Source organism: Scyliorhinus canicula, chromosome 15, assembly GCF_902713615.1.
Source record: "Scyliorhinus canicula chromosome 15, sScyCan1.1, whole genome shotgun sequence".
Taxonomy (NCBI): Eukaryota; Metazoa; Chordata; class Chondrichthyes; order Carcharhiniformes; family Scyliorhinidae; genus Scyliorhinus; species Scyliorhinus canicula.
In genome coordinates, this window is record NC_052160.1 from 136,308,239 (window position 1) to 136,324,984 (window position 16,746).

At 48.3% G+C, this 16,746-nt stretch overlaps 1 protein-coding gene across 7 annotated transcripts in view; it reads right to left on the reverse strand.

Moving 5' to 3' along the window:
• Positions 1-246: 246 nt before the first annotated feature.
• Positions 247-16,746, reverse strand: part of LOC119978085 (transcription factor SOX-13-like) — a 181,839-nt gene continuing 165,339 nt past the window's right edge. For all 7 annotated transcript variants that reach the window (XM_038819474.1, XM_038819468.1, XM_038819473.1 and 4 more), the window contains 5 exons: positions 16,004-16,119; positions 12,961-13,054; positions 11,830-11,997; positions 6,736-6,952; positions 247-2,861 (listed from right to left, as the gene is read on the reverse strand). In XM_038819474.1, the coding sequence (XP_038675402.1) occupies positions 2,576-2,861; positions 6,736-6,952; positions 11,830-11,997; positions 12,961-13,054; positions 16,004-16,119 (881 nt within the window). In that variant the 3' untranslated portion in view covers positions 247-2,575. The remainder of the gene's footprint in view (positions 2,862-6,735; positions 6,953-11,829; positions 11,998-12,960; positions 13,055-16,003; positions 16,120-16,746) is intronic.

Genomic DNA, 16,746 nt, shown 5'->3' on the forward strand with positions numbered 1-16,746 from the left:
TTCACTGCCAGAGTGTTGGGGAGGGCTAGAATTGCAGCCACCGACCCTTCTCCCCCTGCCCGATTCTCACTCGTTTAAAAAAAGGGCTCGAGAGGCTGAAAAGGAAAGCAGGTCTTGCAAACAAAATAAATTAAACTTGTGGAACATGTCACCAACATGTTTCTCAGCTGATGTCAGATCAGTGAGAAAGAGCAACACGAAGATTCTTGCTATTAAAAAACACACACACACACACACACACGCACACTCGGTAAACAGATTGTAATGTGATTTTTTTTTTCTTTATACAAATATTAACATCTAATTCAAAACATACTACGGAGTACCTGAGGGAAAAGAAGTTTTTGAGAAAAGTCATTGTGTCCGGCAATGCAGCTAAAAACCTTTCGCTCCCAATCGGGCCAAACTGTCTCTTGTGTAGAGTGACCAACAGAGCAGACAGCCACACCCCTAGGGCCATTTCTCCTTTCAGGCAGCGACCAAGATGTCAACTGAACAAAGTTGGCCCATGCGCCCCACAGTTGCAAGGGTGGACTGGTCTCTTGGGCTGCGTGGGAAGATGGCAATGGCGGCCGCAGAGGAGTCCAAACCGAGAGGCGCTAAAGAAGCTGTTTTATTGCAGAAGTAAACTATATACAGGTCCCAGCCGGAACTACGCTGCTCGGTTCCCATCTGGACCGGCTTTTATGACAGACTCCATTATTCTACGAGACTCACGGGGAGGCTAATTGGTCGGACGCCATAGGTCTCATGCGGGTTGTAACAATGGTGGATGTGGTGGAGCATTGGGGGTGGGGGGGTGGGGAGGGGACTTGAGGAGCCTTCTAATCAGAGTGTCCCAGTGTGCGGTGTGTGTGTGTTTCGGCTGACTACTGAGTTAACAACCCAGAAATATCCATACCCCAAAAACCAAATTGGTTTCATGAGCATTCATCTCAGGCAACGAGATCCCTCTCCCACAGCCAACAAGGTGAATAATGGAATTCTCCCGATTAAGTGCAATTCCCAAGAGGCGAGGGTGGAAATTTCAACAATGCCTTGAAGCGTGGGGCAGTCAGCTGCTCAACTAATAATGCCTGCTCCCCCTCACCGCCCAACCCAATATATCTAAACCACAACTCCCATCCTTCACCACCGTCCAGCCCTTTCTCACATTCTCCCTCAATGTAGCTTCAGCAGGGGGGGACAGATATATGAAACAAATGACCTTGAACCTAATTCTGGAGATCTACCATCTTTTGTTATTCTGTGCTGTGCCAAAGAAGCCAGGAAATCGATCCACTCTTGGGAAACCTCCCCTCATGGCTCAGTAATGGTGATAACCGAGCAATTCCTCGGTGCAGCAATTGCTACTCACCCTGCACCAAGGAGATTCACAATGGGCTTGATCGCATTCACATTGGCAGGAGCTTCTTCAACGATTGGGGCCTTAAGGATTTTGATGGAATTCATAAGGAACATCCATTTCCACCAGTGGAGGGTTGGAAAGCAGAGGACCTAATAAATTGGTAAAAGAAACAGGAGAGAAAATGTTTTCTTGAAAGAAGACACAGCGGGTTCTGGTGGTCTGGAATGTGTTGATAGAAGGAGTGGTGGAAACAGTGATTATCAAAAAGGCAGGTGGATGAATACATGAAAGGGATTGAATTGGCTGGCTGTGGGGAAAGAATGGGAAACTGGGACTAATTGGACAGCTCGGAGGAAGAACTGGCACAGGCCGGGTAGAGTACACCAAAGCTTCTTGAGGCAGCACCTTCCAAACCCACAACTGCTGCCACCCCGAAGGACAAGGGCAGCGGGCACAGGGGGACTTCACCACCCGGAGGTTCCCCACCGAGCCGCACACCACCCTGACTTGATCACCAACCCTTCAATGTCGCTGGGTCAAAATACAGGAACTTCCTCGCTGACAGCGCAGTGGGTGCACCTACACCACAGAGACTGCGACAATTAAAGAAGGCAGCTCGCCAAGGCCTTCTCAAGGGAAATGAGGGGGTGGGCAATAAATCCTGGCCTAGTCAGCGATGCCCACATCCAGCGGATGAATTTTTTAAAAAATGTGCTCCATATATGCTGTGTCTTTCTGCGATAAAGGAATGGAATCAGAATCAGTGTGATGGGAAAACTCGCAAACGATTGGGCAGTGTGCACTTATCGCCCACAGTCTGCCAAAACAGAACCGGTGATGATGGAGCCGTGACCTGTAATGGAGAAGGGCCATTGGTGGCAAGAACAAGTGAAGTTACTGAAATTTAGTGGTCCCTATAGGTATTGATACTATTTTCATTAGCCCAGTCCAGCAGAATCACATCTGTCTCTACCTTGCACCCTGATAATCTTATCAACCGGTCCATGAAATAGGCACATATAGGACGAGGTAGAGGATGGTTTTCTAACCCCCCCCCCCCCCCCGCCAATCCCACCCACCTAACGTGCTCCAAAAGCTGCACAGTGAGAATCTTCCCAGTAGCTCTGCTCGAATGGTTGGCCAGGGTACAACAGGACATATGTTGGCCCATCCGTGCTTGAAAGGTTCAATTCTGTAACCTTTGCCGACAAAGTCACAGGTGGGGGGCTAGTCCGCGAGGACCACCAGTTCGCCGTCGCTGCGGTATTCCACGTCGGAGTCATCCTCCTCGCCATACTCGTATATTTCACCGTTGGTATCATTCAGGTGCATTTCCTTCATGTCTGCCTGTTCCGATTTGAGACTTCGGGTGTTGAGGATAACAGGCATGTTGGGGTCAGGGCTGCAGGATCGATAGTGTTCTGACACTGCTGGCTGTACAGGAATGGAAGTCATCCCAATCTGTCCGGGGTATATCACCTCTGAGGGGTGCAAGTGAACTTGATCCTGTTGCCTGCATGAGGTAAGCAACAAAGCATTAGCAATTATTCCTGTAAATACACCGAGATCAATCAAGGAGAAACACGAATAGAAAGATGGCTGTTGTCATGTCTCAAACTTAAAAGGGAAATCTAGCCTTGCCACACTATCTGCCAGCCAGTGAGTTCCACTCGCACACCTGGGCTAGAATGTCCCCACACCAGGGGCCCAAGCCCGTGGAATAGGGGGAGAATCCAATGCAATACCGAAGGGCTGGCGCACTGCTGGAGATGCCACCTTTCAGTTGGGGCTTTAAACTGAGGGAGCTTTCAGTTCGGACATTAACAAATCCTTGACAGTATTCTGAAGAGCATACAAACATACAAATTAGGAACAGTAGGCCACTCAGTTCCTCAAGCCTTCTGCCCTGTTCAATAAGAGTAGTGTTGACCTGATTGTAACCTCGATTCCACATTCCGACATACACCTTTTCATATCGCCCCCATTGCTTACCAAGAACCTATCTACTTTTCTCTTTAAAATATTCAAAGACTCTGCTTACACTGCCTTACAACGAAGAGCGACCCAGAGACTCCCAACTCTGAAAATATTTCTCCTCAACTCCTTCTTAATTGGGCGACCCTTTATTTGTAAACAGTGACCCCATTTCCAGATTCTCCCTCAAGGCGAAACACCCTGTCCACATCCACTCTCAGCATCTTGCGTGTTTCGATCAAGACACCTTTTACTCTTCAAAACCCCAACAGTCAAGCCTGTCCAGCCTTTCCTCATACGACAACCTGCCCATTCCAGGTATTAGTTCTGTAAACCTCTGAACTACTTCCAACACAATTATATTCGTTCTTAAAGAAGGATTCCAATACTGCACACAGTACTGATGATGTCTTTAACAATTAAGTCTACCCTCACTCCTCTTGCATTCAAGTCCCATCGAACAAACAATTACATTCAATTAGCTTTCCGAGTTACTGGTTTAACCTGCAGATTAACCTTTTGGGATTCATGTACTAGGACACCCAAATCCCTCGGCATCTCAGAGATCTGCAATTTGTTTTACTCATTTACAGGAGGTTGGTGTCGCTGGTTAGACCAGCATTTATTGCCCATCCTAATTGCCCTTGAGAAGGTGGTGGTGAGCTGCCTTCTCAAACCGCTGCAGAGCTCCTGTGGTGTAGGTACATCCACTGTGCTATTACGGAGCGAGTTCCAGGATTTTGACCCAGCGACTGTGAAGGAATGGCGATATATTTCCAAGTCAGGATGGTGACTGACTTGGAGGGAAAAGTCCAGGTGGCATCTGCTGTCTAAGGAACCTTGTTGAGTTCCTGCATTGCATCTTATCGATGATACACATGGCTGCCACTGTGCATCGGTGGTGGAGGGAGTGAATGTTTGTGGGTGGAGTGTCCTGGATGGACTTTGTGCTTTGTCCTGGATGGTATCGAGCTTCTTGAGTGCTGTTGGAGCTGCACTGATCCTGGCAAGTGGAGAGTTTTCCATCACACTCTTGACTTGTGCCTTGTGTAGTAAGTGTAGTACATCCACTGGTTCTCCTTTATCCACAGCACATGCAACAACTTCAAAGAACTCCAATAAATTGGTTCAACATGATTTTCTGCTGACAAGACCATGTTGACTCTGCCTGATTACCCTGAGTTTATCTAAGTGCCCTGTTATAACGTCTTTAAAAACAGCTTCTAACATTTTTCCTATGACCACTGTGAAGCAGATAACTTGTTTATAGTTTCCAGTTTTCTGCCTCCTGCCCTTCTTGATTAAAGAAGTTGTATTTGCTACTTTCCAGTCTAATGGAACCTTCCAGAATATAGGGAATTTTGGAAAATTAAAACCAATGCATCCAAGTATCTCACTAGACGTATCCCTGAAGACCCTGGGATGAAGTCCATCCGGACTTGTGGTCTTGTCAACCCACATCACCAGTAATTTGCTCAGCACCACTTCCCTGGTGATTGCAATTTCCTGGAGCCCTCCCTCCCTCGTAATTCCTGATTTACAGCTATTTCTGGGATGTTACTTGTATCCTGTAATGCAGACCGATGCAAAATACCTGATGAATGTATCTGTCATCTCCTTATTTCACATTATTAGTTCCCCAGACTCACTTTCAAGAGTACCAATGCTCACTCCGTTAACTCTTAACTCTTTTCTTTTTTAGGTATCTATGAAAACTCTTATATTTCAAGCTAGCTTTCTCATGCACTCTAATTTTTCCCTCCTTATTCAGCTTCCAGTTATTTTTTGCTGCTTTTTAATATTCTGTGCAGTCTTCTGACCTGCCACCTATCATTGCACAATTAGATGCTTTTTCTTTAAGTTTGATACTATCTTTAACTATCTTGGTTGACCACGGATGGTGGGTCCTCCCCGCGGAATTTTTATTTCTCATCGGAATTTGTCAGGAGAACATGTGAGCCCTCCCGGATGTCTTGGCCAAACGCACATTGGAAACTCTGGCACGCACATCATGTCACTTTCCAACTAAAGATTGGAGCAACCCACACCGGAGTTTCAGTGGGCGATGTTCTCGACTGGGTCCACAAAATTGGAATCAGGTCTTATCAAAATTTTCTGCCACCTGATCTCCACGTGGTTCTGTCCTCCAGGTTTCTCTGCGTCAGCTTCGAGACCTCCACATGATTCCCGCAGGGTGGTAACGATGAAGGTGCCGATAGTGCTTTGCAAACGTATCCTGCTGCACGCCCTCGGACACTTCCGTGCGATACAAGAGAATCTGCATACTGCCGCTAGTACTCCACTCTTTAAGTTGACTGACTGAGACCATCCAATGCTTTTGGTCCTACTCAACCATTCCACAAAACTGTGGCTGATGTACATTTCCACGCCATTTAGCTGCCTTTGTTTCCTATCTCTAAATGACTTTCCCCCAAAATGATCAATCGCTCCCACTCTTGGATGCCTCAATTGCCCCAGCATGGCTCGAGGGAAGTATACACACCAGCCCTGGACTGATAAAGCAGAATAGACTGTCTCTGTGCCATATATCTTATGTAAAGCATATCCATTCTGTTACTCCAGAATGGAAAAGTAAACTAGCACTGTATATATCTAAGAACTTTATCCTTATTGCTTTTTAAAACATATTTAAACTGGACTTTTTCTCTGTAACTAAAGAGTTCTCCTCTCAGTTTCTGGAATGTCACACCCCGTTATGCCTATGGAGCTATTAACAGAGAAGCTGGGACCGTTCAGACCAATTTCAAAGGGAGCTACAGGAATTCCATTTACATTTGATAAGCCAAACTTGCTGGCGGAGTCAGTTGGCCGACTGAGGCAATGGCTTCCCATACGGTATACACTCAACATAAATGGCAACCCTTTCAACCCAGCATGACTAAGACATCAATAAGGCAATGGCAATCCTGCAGGAATGATGAGCTTTATGCACCAATAAGCCGAGAGTAAACGGCTTCCCTTTGTTCATTAAATGAGGCAAATGGCCCGGTTTGGTTTACGCTGACTTAACTGATCTCAACCAGGCCAGTAACAGGCAGGGAACAATCAGCGCCTCCTACTGGACGTGGGCACGTGGGTAAGGGAAATGGTTGGGCTCAGTGTGGCACCCTTTAGTTTGGAGACACTAGTTGACCATCGCTGGCAAACAAACAATAGCCACTTAGGGGCAAAGTGATGAATGTGTAATTTAGCGGAGTCACTGGGAGTCATTTTGCTAACAATTAGCAACCACTTTACATCTTGCCCAATTGTTATTTCCACTGTTTTCCAAAAGGTGTGGGCCAGGAATTGGAAGAGAGAACAGTGTGGAATTCCTGTTCCCATGTGTGCTAACATAGCTGTGACTGTCTCGCGTAACCATGCAGCTGCTGTTTGCCACGCGAGGTACTCACCCGACAGAATAACACTGCTGCACTTCCTGCCGTCTGTACTTCATCAAGGCCTTGTATTCCCCAACTCTCAGCCTCTTTCCGTCCACGATGCACGTCCGTTTGGGTCGCGGCTTGTACTTGTAGTCCGGATATTTCTCCAGGTGCTGTCGGCTCAACCTTGCTTGTTCCTCATAGTACGGCTGCTTCTCAACATTCGACATCGATTTCCAACGGGATCCTAAAATTAGAGATACTTCAGCATTAATCACAAAACGGCACAAGTGTCATCGAGAACGAGGCATGGCTATTCATCAGACTGCACTCACCCAGAGAGTAACTCAGGAAACTAGTTAGATTCCAGCCAGGCAACAACAACAACAAGACAACAACCAACAACGGGTTTGCACGGACTGCAAAAGTGCTTCCAATAATTTTAATTCCACTGCAAGTAAGCTGGATATACTGGAAATGTTGAGCTACATCTACACAAAGCCCTGCTTAGACTACATTTGGAATACTGTGTTCAGATCCAAGCAATATGCCTGAGGAAAGACATATTGGGTGGAATCTTGCGCTCTTGCTGGTGGCGGGCTTGGAGGTGGGTAGGGTGTGTACTTAGGTGCGATGATGGCCGACTAGCACCCCACACCCTCCCCGCCTCTGGGCTGGAATGCCTATGCTTGACCTTCCTGCCCCATCACCAATTGAGGCCCTTAAATTGTGGGATTGAAACCCATTGTGGGATTGAAACCCAGGTCCCCAAAGCAATACCCTGAGTTGCTGGGTTACCGGTCCAGTGGCAAGACCACTAAACCAAACGCACAGCCACCAATGTAGGGTGAAGAGAAACGATAATGGGCCAGAGGTCAGAACTGGAGGGGCACAGAGTTCTTGGGAGAAATTTAGGACAGGAGGAGGTTATAGAGATCGAGAGGGGAAAGTCCATGCTGGGTTCAGAGTCCAAAGGTGAGAATTTTAAATTCAAGGTGATGCCAGGCCAGAAGACAATGGAGGTCAATGAGCACAGGAGTGATGGGAGAATGGGGCTTGGTATCGCCTTCCTGTGGTCCAAGTAAGAGTGACAATCTAGTTCTAATTTGTACGTTGTTGGGTGTTGTGGGGCCTAATCCAGAAGGGATCTGGGCTGCACCTATCCACTAGCTAGATGCCTTGGAGTGCTGACCAATAGATTGCTTGCAGCCCAGACCTGAGAGGCAGTATCATGGTATGTAATGGCTATACAATCCCTAAGCAAACATGAATGGATTTGACACCTGTTACAACTTCTTGCGTAAATCGTAACAATAATATCGAGAGCAGCCAACGAAAAATGGTGACTTGATCTTGGACCGACTGCTGAGTGCACCCAGTTTATTAATCTTCATGTAGCATCTAGGTGTGCCCTGCCAGTGAGCTGCATTGTGTTTTCTTGTGGCATGGGTAGATGCTGCTTTCAGGGCAGTACAGAGATGTGGAGCTTCCGAGACTATCGTATTAATGTACATTCTCACTTCACTCTTTCCTACTGGAAGAGGAGAAGCAGAGACGCACTCGACAGAAACTCAATTCTAGGGGATGCAAAAGAAACAATGTGGAGAATGAGGGGTGAGTGCTTTTAATGCACTGCCTCCAGTTCGAAGTATGTGTAAAATTCCAATTGTGCGCTTGTCTCTCTACTTATTCCTTTAATCTCCTTTGTATTCATTTATCCGCTGTATAATTTCCCACTGGTATTGTTCCTCGCGTAGGAACGCTTATCAAAATCTCTATTGAGGAGGAGATAACTCTGCTAATCTCTCATCTCACTTTGGTCCAGCCAGTTGCATTGTTAAATTGCATTATTATCTGTTTGCCCGGGCTCTGTTAGTTATTAGTAAAGGATATCCATGCACCCTGTATTGCAGGAAGCCTCTCTGCCCCGATACCACTCAGTTGCTGTAGAATGACCCCCCCCCACCACACATCCCCTCTTATTCTACACCATTACAAACTGACCCATTCTCAAAGGACAGAACTTGCATTCCTATGACATCTTTCTCAATCCCAGGATGTCCCAAGTGTTTCACTGCAAATGAAGTACTTTTGTAGAGTAGTCAGTGTTGTAAAGAAGGAAAATGCAACACCATTGTTTGCACAGCACACTCCCATAAATGGCAGTGAGATTAAGGACCAGGTAATGTGTCTTGGGTGATGATGGTCAGCCCTTTCTTCTCTTCTTTAAATAGGTTAATGGGGTACATACATAGATACATAGAAAACAGAAGCAGGAGGAGGCCATTCTGCTCTTCGAGCCTGTTCCGCCATTCATTGTGATCATGATCACCAAGTTCAATACCCTGATGCCGCCTCCACGCCCCATCCCTTGATCCCTTTAGCCCCAAGAGCGATATCTAATTCCTTCCTGAAATCACACAGCGTTTTGGCCTCAACTACTTTCTGTGATAGTGAATTCCACAGATTCGCCACTCTCTGGTGAAGAAATTTCTCCTCACCTCAGTCCGAAAAGGTTTGCCTCTTATCCTTATTGAAAGTCTTTAATCTCCAACTGAATGGGCCTCAGATTAATGTCTCATCCAAAAGAGATCATCTCAGACAGTGCAACTCTCCCTCAGAAAATATGTAACACAAGAAAAAGGGGGGGATGTAGTGATCTCTGTATGTGCATGTACACAAGGGGTTAATGTGTAATCAGCAACACTACATGATCACTAGAGGGCTGGACCAACAGGGGTATAAAAAGCAACCACATTGTGTCTCCCTCAGTCTCTCTCTCTCTCTCGGGTGCACTGTGACCAGGACAATATCAGAATAGTTCAGATGGCTAGTGGAGGTACATATAGTTATTGTAGTTAGATCTTGTTAACCTTATCACTAGTATCAAAGTTAAAGAACTCATGCACTTGTTGTTATAGTTACTCAATAAACCTTTGCTGTTACTGGACGAGTTCGAGTCTTCTTCATCGAAATTCAGAGGACCTCACTATCAACCAAGGATTGAGTAGCACGAGTTACCTGCCGCACAGGGAACAAGGCACTCCTGACTCCAAGATGAGAGTGCTAGCCACTGAGCCACGGTTGAGACAGCAACCACCTGCCTAAAGATACCTCAACTGCCCAGTTGCAAACTTACATCCCTCAATGAACATGACCCAAGACAGAGCAACTTCACAATATATATCACAGTTCTTAGTGGGATTGAGGTTTACATAAAATGGCTGCCACATTTGCCTGTCCAACAGCAGTCACTGTACTTCAGAGTTAATTACCATCCGTGGAGCACTTTTTAATTTTATCGAAAGGTGTATTAAGGAACTGCATAAATACAAGGCTTTGTATTTCTCATACAAAAGGAACAAACTTCCATTCATAGCAGCAGCACACTGACAGAGCTATTTATATCAGACAATGGAAAGATTTGGTATCCATGGTAGAGGAGGTTTGTCTCCGCAAAAACATCACACCCAAATATAAACAAAGTTAACACCAATCCCTTTCAGCACTGATAAAGCAAAGCCGTGGATGAAAACATTCACGCCCATTAAAAAAAGCGGGGATTAGATGCGGGCGATAAAACATTATTTCATTGAAAGATCGTGTACACTGGCCTCAGCGAGAGCACAAGGCCGTCCTTGTAAATATGCAGGTCTCATCCCTCAACATGGTGTTCTATTTATTTGCTGTCAGTCCTGGCTCTGTCGCTCGCAGTCTCGCCTCTGCGTCCGAGGGTTATGGGTTTAAGCCCCATCTGACACAAAGTTCAAGGCTGATCACTCCATCTGATACCTCAGGGGAATATCGGAGATCCCTTGGCACTACTCCGAAGGGTAGTGGGGGAACTAGTCCTGGTGTCCTGGTCAATACTTTGCCTGACTCAACATCACAAGGAATTCCTTGCCCAGTGAAGCAGTTGAGGCTCCTTCATTACATGTTTTTAAGGTAAAGATAGATAGTTTTTTGAAGAATAAAGGGATTAAGGGTTATGGTGTTCGGGCCGGAAAGTGGAGCTGAGTCCACAAAAGATCAGCCATGATCTAATTGAATGGCGGAGCAGGCTCGAGGGGCCAGATGGCCTACTCCTGCTCCTAGTTCTTATGTTCTTATGTTCTTATCACAAGAAGCAGGTTATCTGGCTATTATCTGATTGTGGGAGTTTTGTGCCTCATTCCCTACATGACAGCAATGACTAAACGTGACGTGTTTGCCGTGTGAAGTGTTTTGGGACATCATGAAAGGGGCTACATTAATGCAAATTCTTCCCTTCGACCTCTTCACTGCTGAACCCGTCACATTCATCCTCTGTAAGCCAAGAGTTGCTGAACTGCCAGGGCAATGCATTAGCCCAATTGCTACATTATTGTTCAATAACAAAAAAAGATGTTGGAAATCATCAACAGGTCAGGCAGCATCTGTGCAGAGAAACAGAGCCAATGGCACATAACTTCCTGGTTTCTCAGTGTCGCATTGATGGGGTACCCCAATGATGCGCTGGGGAATCCCTCGAGGAAGTTCCCGCGTGCGGGTTTCCCCGGTAATTGTCCACAAGCGCTAACTTCCTCTGGACACTTCAGATGGTTCTGCCAGTTTGACCCTGATAGTTTTCTGAAAGGAAAGCAAATCACTTCTAACTCAAGAGTAACTATTTGAACACCCAGACCCAGCCTTGCACGCGGCACCCCCCGGACAAACATGCCCCCAGGGCATCCCCACAGCAACCCCACCTCCGACCGGCCTACCTCTGGTCCCCCCCCACCTACCCATTCTGACTCCCCCCCTCCCCCCTCCCCCCACCCGATCTGATCCCTCCCTGTCCGACCCCCCCCCTTCACAAATGCTTGATCCGACTCCAGATTGACCTTCCCCCTAACGTCTGAGGGTCCCTTCCCTCTGGGTCCGACACCCCAGCCCCTGCCCCCAGGGTCCGACATGGGTCCTACCACCCACAACCCCCCTCTGGTCTGACACACCCTCCAGCTCCTCCGGTAACTTGCCCACCCATCAGCCCAAGCCTTGATATTGTCCGGGTCTTGCTGAATTTGGACATGGACTGCATCATTATCTGAGGAGTGGCGAATGGTGCTGAACATTGTGTAGTCATCAGCAAAACACCCCACTTACCCAATATCTTGCTGATGCTGGAGTTGTGCATGTCCGGGTAAGTCTGAAGAATCTTCCTTCGCTCATCCTTTGCCCATACCATGAATGCATTCATTGGGCGTTTGATGTGCTCGTGGTTGTTGCCACCTCTGGATTCGTAGCCTTTTGACCCGGACAGAGTCAAATTTCCTGATGTAAACAGACAAACAAACCAACGAATCAGAATACCAGAGGGCTTTTATTGAGCTGGAACGGAACACGCATGATTGCAATTGGAAGATAAAAATAAAGAATATTCTTTCAGAGAGAAAAACTAGCACAAGGTGGATGTCAGACAAAAATCAGTGAAGTGGAAGGAGCAGCCATTGTATTTAGCAACTGGGGTGGAATTCTCCCCTACCCGGCCGGGGGGGGGGGGGGGGGGGGGGGGGTGTCCCGGCGTGTCGGAGTGGCGTGAACCACTCCGGCGTCGGGCCGCCCCAAAGGTGCGGAATTCGCCGCACCTTTAGGGGCCAAGCCCTCACATTGAGGGGCTAGGCCCGCACCGGAGCAGTTCCCACTCCGCTGGCTGGCTTGAACGGCCTTTGGCGCCACGCCAGCCGGGGCCGAAAGGACTTCGCCGGCCGGCGTAAGTCCGCGCAGGGGAGGGGGTCTCTTCCGCCTCCGCCATGGTGAAGGCCATAGCGGGGGCGGAAGAAAAAGGGTGCCCCCACGGCACAGGCCTGCCCGCTGATTGGTGGGCCCTGATCGCGGGCCAGGCCACCATGGGGGCACCCCCCGGGGTCAGATCGCCCCCCCCCCCCCAGACCCCGGAGCCCGCCCGCGCCGCCTATCCCGCCAGTCAGGTAGGTGGTTTAAACCACGCCGGCGGGAGAGGCCTGTCAGCGGCAGGACTTCGGTCCATTGTGGGCCGGAGAATCGCCGCGGGGGGGCCGCCAACCGGCGCGGCGCAATTCTCGCACCCGCCGAATCTCGGGGGGGCGGAGAATTCGGGACACGGCGGGGGCGGGATTGCTCCGGCTCCGGGCGATTCTCAGATCCCCCAGGAGCGTTCGGAGAATTCTGCCCCTGGTGTCTGGAGGTAAATTGACATGGCTGCCCAAGCTCACCTCACTGATTCCCATCTGTGGGAAGCACTGTTGTGTTACTCACCTTCAGAGTCATTACTGCTGTTAAAATCTTCATTCCCACTTGCTGCTCTCCCATCATCTTGTTTTGCGAGTGGCGACTCTGTTACTCTTGAATCCTGAAGGCACACAAGTTGCAGCGAGTCAATCATTTACGATGACAATAGTATAGTGCTTAATGTAAACCAGAGGCCGACACAAACCCTACTAAATTCTGACGGGGTTTGAGAAAGGAGAGGCTGAGAGATTGCTTCCACGGACCAGGGAAACCTAAATCACGGGGGCACAGTCTCAGGATATGGGGTTGATCTTTTAGGACTGAGATTAGGAGAAATCACATGCCTCAAAGATTGTGGGTGCTCCATCGTTGACCGTGACTGGGATGAGACAGATTTTAGATCTCTCTGGGAATTAAGGGATATGGGGAACGAGCTCATTTTCAGCCATGATTGCATTAAATGGCGGAGCAGATCGATGGGCCATGTTTCTTGCTCTTCCTGCACCTGTTTCTTGCGTTTTTCTTGGGAATGGGTTCAAACCCCACCACGGCAGCTGGTGGAATTTAAATTCAATTGAATAAATCTGGAACATAAAGCTAGTCTCAGCGATGGTGACCGTGACAACGATCGTAAATTGTCGTCAAAACCCCATCTGGTTCACCAAGGTCCTGCAGGGAAGGAAATCTGCCGTCCTTACCTGACCTGGCCTACATGTGACTACAGACCAACAGCAATGTGAGGGGGCGATCCTCCCGCCCCCTCAGTCGCTGGCTTATCGGCAGCGGGAAGCGGCACGCCATTCTCTATTCCTGCCTCTGCCAATGGGAATTCCCTCTGAAGCCACCCCACGTCTTCAGGAAACCTGCGAGCGGGGGTGGCCTGCTGGCGGGACCAGAGAATCACACCGCCGGAGAATTCCGCCTGTGGTCGACTGTGAAGTGCCCTCTGAAACGGCTGAGCAAGCCATTCAGTTCCAGTGCCATTGGGGACGGGCAACAAATTTCTAGCGATGCCACATCCAATGAAAGAACATTTTAAAAATGGAATGGCTGACAGCGATGGGAAATTCTGACAGGAAGATAGTCATGCACCCAAGGATGAAACCAAAAAAATTACATATATAAATCGAATTTACAGTGCAGAAGGAGGCCATTCGGCCCATTGAGTCTGCACCGGCTCATGGAAAGAGCACCCTACCCAAGGTCAACACCTCCACCCTATCCCCATAACTCAGTAACCCCACCCAACACTAAGGGCAACTTTGGACACTAAGGGCAATTTATCATGGCCAATCCACCTAACCTGCACATCTTTGGACTGTGGGAGGAAACCGGAGCACCCGGAGGAAACCCACGCACACACGGGGAGGATGTGCAGACTCCGCACAGACGGTGACCCAAGCCGGATTCGAACCTGGGACCCTGGAGCTGTGAAGCGATTGTGCTATCCACAATGCTACCGTGCTGCCCCACATGCACCACAATTGCACAACAGAATCCCTTCAGGATAAAATAGTGCTGAATGGACAACATCTTTCAAGTTGGGAATAAGACATGGGCAGCACGGTAGCACAGGACAGCACAGTTGCACAAGTGGATAGCACTGTGGCTTCACAGCACCAGGGGTCCCAGGTTCGATTCCCCGCTGGGTCACTGTCTGTGTGGAGTCTGCACATCCTCCCCGTGTCTGCGTGGGTTTCCTCCGGGTGCTCCGGTTTCCTCCCACAGTCCAAAGACATGCAGGTTAGATGGATTGGCCATGCTAAATTGCCCTTAGTATCCAAAAAGGTTAGATGGGGTTATTGGATTACGGGGATAGGGTGGAAGTGAGAGCTTAAGTGGGTTGGTGTGGACTCGATGGGCCGAATGGCCTCCTTCTGCAGTGTATGTTCTATGTTCCCTATTGGCTTTGTCTCTCATTATTTTAACTAGCTCTTTCCAAACAGAAAAAAATTACTACCTAAAACATTTGTAGAAGTTGAAATGCTGCATTCTGAAGGAGTTTCAGTTCAGTTCATTGATATAAAGAAGCTTAAAAATAGACTTTTCTCCTGGAACTGGCTCCTGCCGACAGGACATCTTGAGGTCACCGTTCTCCCCCTGGTGCCAGGAGAGAGGAAATGAGCCGCAGCGGTCAGAGAAGATGAGGGACGGTCGAACACGTGGGGAATAGGGGTCCAGGGAGGGACAGGTCAGCCAGTCGCATGTGGGAGAAACAAACTACACAGGAACCTAGTTACCTGGGCCCAGGGTTTTTCAGATGGCAGAGTTTCCCTTTCCAACGTCCCAAGAGGTCGGCAGTGAACACATTGTGTCCGGTACAGGCCGCCCGCAGCCATTCAAAGCTCCGACGAGTATTAATTGGCTGGAGGCGGGGCTTGCCCTCTTCAATCTGAATGGCCGACAGCCCTGTTGGCACAGCAGTGCCAGAATCCGCAGTGGATAGGACAGGAACTGCAGTCTGTCCCCAGAGCCTCAGGTTCAGGGAGTTTAGGGCCAGGTCATTTGCCGAGGTCCCTGTATGGGAAGGGGAGGGGAGGCCTGGGAGGAGAGGGGAGAGTAGGAGGTGCTGTTGGAGAGCAGGAGGGAATGCGAGGGTGCAGGGGAGCATGCGTAGGGGCCAGACCTTAATTTGATGGGCCTTCTTTAAAAGAAGCGAGACTCCCCCCTCTCCTTACCTCCATTAAACACCACCCATTAATTCTGCTCCACATGCTGCCAGGCCAGCAGAGTATTTCCAGAAATATCTGTTTTTTATTTCAGAATTCTAATATCTGAAGTACTTTACTTTTATATTAATGCTTTCAAATCTAACCTTTTTTCACCAATGTCAATTGCTCCAGAGAAGCACTTTGGGCCATTTTTACTTGTTAAAGGCTGATACAATTGCAAGATGTAGTAGAAGGCAGGATCGCAAGGAGAATGAGGTAATATCAATGAGCTTCACCACGAGGGTGAAGAATTTAACTGGACACATGGCATGAAGAGTCATTGGCTGTGTGAAGCTTGGTGGGAGAAAGCTTTTCCAGGATTGGTCAAGCGTATTGAACCCTCCTCCTTTGACACAAACCTTGTCCTTCCTGTTATTATTGACAGCTGGATTTTCCATAGTCCGGCTCTTCGAAAGGAAGATCTGCTTTGGACTCTGCATGGCCTTCCCGATGGCTTCCTGCTCGATGGGATAACCTGGAGTAGACAAAATAGTCCGAACACCGAGTCAGAAAGACAATTCAATCGGCAAACTTTTAATTCCATGAACTTAAATTAAACTCATTCGAAGGAGGTAAAGAACGGACTGAGGCCTCCCTCAGCCGGTGCGGAGTCAGATTTCTGGATATCAATTGAAGGATCGATTGCCGTGAAGGCAGGAGGAAGGATGTTCCTGGTGGAGGACATTCCTGACCATTACTCAGGGGAATCTGCTGTACGGACGATTGTTGAGGACAGGATGGGGTTCAGCTGCAGCAATCTCTTGGGTGGGCTCACGTGGCAAGAATGAGCACTTAGCTGACACATTAGTGGCCTTCTTGTAGATCTGTACCTCATTCAGAGGCAGGTCTTAGAAGTGGATATCGGGAGGGGTTGAGGAGAACAGGTGTAGAAGAAAAATCATGTTTATAGTCAAAATCTGGAAATCGAAAGAGTTAGTACCAATAAACGTGAACACAAAGCTACGGACTATTACAAAAACCTAACCACCTCACTACTGTCATCATTAGCCAGTCTGGTCAATGGGCAAGTCCAGACCCACATCAACAATGGCTGGCTCTTAACCTTTTCTAAAGGCTCCTAATAAAGCCACCGATATCTGTC